Below are 2,524 nucleotides of genomic sequence, written 5' to 3'. Positions count from 1 at the left end.
ATAAAATTAACTTAAAGGTAACATTTGAAGAACTAATTGACCCGCTGTAGGTGCATGTTCATTTCGCGTTTTTTTATGACAAAATAATATTTAAAAACATGTCCATACAAATGATGAAAGTATTAGAATTACAACCGCTAATTTTTTTTTATATCACCATATTTTTATTTAAAATGCACTCTTTTCTCTCGCTTCGTCCGCCATAACTAGCAAAAAAAAATCTCCAGTCGGGCCGCAATGCATTATGGGGTACGCTGGGCCGGGAAGGATCCATCAGATCAGTCCTTCTTTTCGGGCCAAAGGAAGGACGTATTTGTCGGCCGCATCGGAGGCATCTTAGGTTTGGGACGGCCTTCATTGCAGCGCTGTGACATATGCGGCCGACAAATTCGGCCTTCAGAGGACCCGGCCTGCCGTTTTGGACACAGCCCATGTTTGTGCTGCGCTCAGGGGGGAAAAAAGAAAAAAGAACGACTCGCTCCCAGACTAGAAAGCAGAGTTTTATAAGATAGTCAAACCGTGAAAAACTAAGCTTGTTTGTTGGTGCTGAATGCGCTGCTGCACTCGATTAAAAAAAGATGGGAAAAAATCCCGACTTGCTCCCAGAGCCTACACCAGGAAGTACAGTTTTATGAAGATAGTCATTCCGTGAAAAACTCTTGAGTGGAGATTAAACAGACGTTGTGCACGGAGGAATCTGACTGATAAAAACTGTGGAGCTAAACCACAACAGATGTGGATAAAAACGTCGCGTGAGTGATGAGTCTGACTTTTTTTTCCTGCATTATTAGCTGTTGCGGGCGAACTCCATGCAGTGACGTATGTTTCAGGGAGGGGGGTTTCCCGAACTTGGCGCGGGGTGTCGTAGGGACTATGAAAGGTCTGTGCGAAAACGACTGCCGAACAACCACGTGACCGCGCGTCGCTCCGACGCCAACGGGTCGACCCGTCGGCGTCGGAGCGAGTATGTTTCAGGCTTTACTCTCACAGCCTTTAAGTTCGCCTGTCCCGTTGTTTTAGTGATGTGTTGCTGCCATAAAAATTTAAATTTACTTATGTCTTTAAAAAGCAGTACTTTTACTTAGTATTTAATATGTTTACTTTGTTCTAATGTGAAAAAATATGGGTTTGTGAAATTTTTTAACTATTTCTTTTTTACATTTTAAGGTTTTTTTAAGTTGAAGTTTGAAATGACTTGTTGATTTTTAACTCTTGCCAATTTTTTTTCTGTAGATTGAAGGAAGCTCAGGAAAATATTAAGAAGATCACAGCCGAAAAAAGAGTGGAAACTAAGAAGATTAATGCCAACAGTCTGGTAAGAGCTAATCTACATTTAACAAAGTGAAGGAATTTCCTAAAAACTGCTTCATTCTAATGGCAGCACTGAAATCAATATGTTGTTGCCAACAGAAAGAGAGGCTGAGGCAGAAGGAAGCCAGCGTGTCCTCCAGCTGAGTCAAATGGCGAGTGATAGACGAAGAAATCAGGGGAGCCCAACCCCCGCACCACCATCCATCTTGTGTTTACCACCTGCCTCAGAATAACACGAGGAACCCTCCGTTCTGTTCCACTAACAACTCTGCAAATCTGCACTCTCAGCACCAACATTCCCACACCTCTGCCTTTTTCTTTTTTTTTTTTTTTGAGGAGTTTTAAAGGCCAAAGTTTGACCTCATTCATTCAGCGCGACGTGACCTCTGAGTGTGCAGCTTGGGCAGGTTTTCAGGGTTCAGTGAGATGCTCAGCAGCACCAGCTGATACCTCCACCAGGTTCCTTCCTGAGTCCTCAGAAGCTGAGTACGTTCACTTTTCCAGGTTTTTTTTTTGTTTGTTTGTTTTTTTGTTTGTTTGTTTGTTTGTTTGTTTTTTGCATTCATCCGACAACATCCAGAACACGACGCAAATGTTCGGATCCCAGTTTTTAGCTGGTGGTGCTGTTTTAGGAACAGATCCTGGCTGTGCGTGCTGAGAGGAAAATATCTGTTGACGAAACAGATCTTTCTCGCTCTCGAAGCAGGAAATTAGCAGCTCCCAGTGTCCTTCACAGTAGCGGATAACTTTTATTCACCACGGCTCATTAAAAACTCTCACACAGACCTTAACTTGTGTTATTAGCACAGACCGCATGGCTTTTGAGCAACACCGTGGTTGATCTACACTCCACTTTGATGACTCGCTGAGTGTATAGNGTTACAGGCTGAGTCATTTCTACCTTCTCCTCTCTGTCAACGCTCTCTGGTTTCATTTAAAAGAGTCGATCATCAGATATTGTCCAATATTAACCTTCAGGGTGGATATAGCTCGCTCACACGGAGGACCTGTCCACATCATCATTTACCCAGAATGCTTTGCGTGTAAATAAAATGGCTCCGTCCGTGTTAAAATATATTTTAAGAATTTACAAAGCTAAACAGCCTACAGTATTTTTACAGTCTTTATTTTACAGTTAAAATAAATGTTTATCAAATAAAGTCTAATATTACAACTAATCAGGGATCCCTTTGAAGCGGGCACCTGATGGGCA

At 42.3% G+C, this 2,524-nt stretch overlaps 1 protein-coding gene across 1 annotated transcript in view; it reads left to right on the top strand.

Moving 5' to 3' along the window:
- Nucleotides 1-2,068, top strand: part of LOC106518198 (formin-1) — a 59,273-nt gene extending 57,205 nt beyond the window's left edge. The window contains exons 19-20 of the mRNA XM_014009354.1: nt 1,234-1,315; nt 1,411-2,068. Coding sequence (XP_013864808.1) covers nt 1,234-1,315; nt 1,411-1,455 — 127 coding nt within the window. The 3' untranslated portion in view covers nt 1,456-2,068. The remainder of the gene's footprint in view (nt 1-1,233; nt 1,316-1,410) is intronic.
- Nucleotides 2,069-2,524: the final 456 nt, after the last annotated feature.

The sequence above is a fragment of the Austrofundulus limnaeus genome, unplaced genomic scaffold (genome assembly GCF_001266775.1).
Source record: "Austrofundulus limnaeus strain Quisiro unplaced genomic scaffold, Austrofundulus_limnaeus-1.0 Scaffold2, whole genome shotgun sequence".
Lineage (NCBI taxonomy): Eukaryota > Metazoa > Chordata > Actinopteri > Cyprinodontiformes > Rivulidae > Austrofundulus > Austrofundulus limnaeus.
Note: the sequence above shows the minus strand (reverse complement) of the source record. Positions and strands in the feature narration are given on the sequence as shown.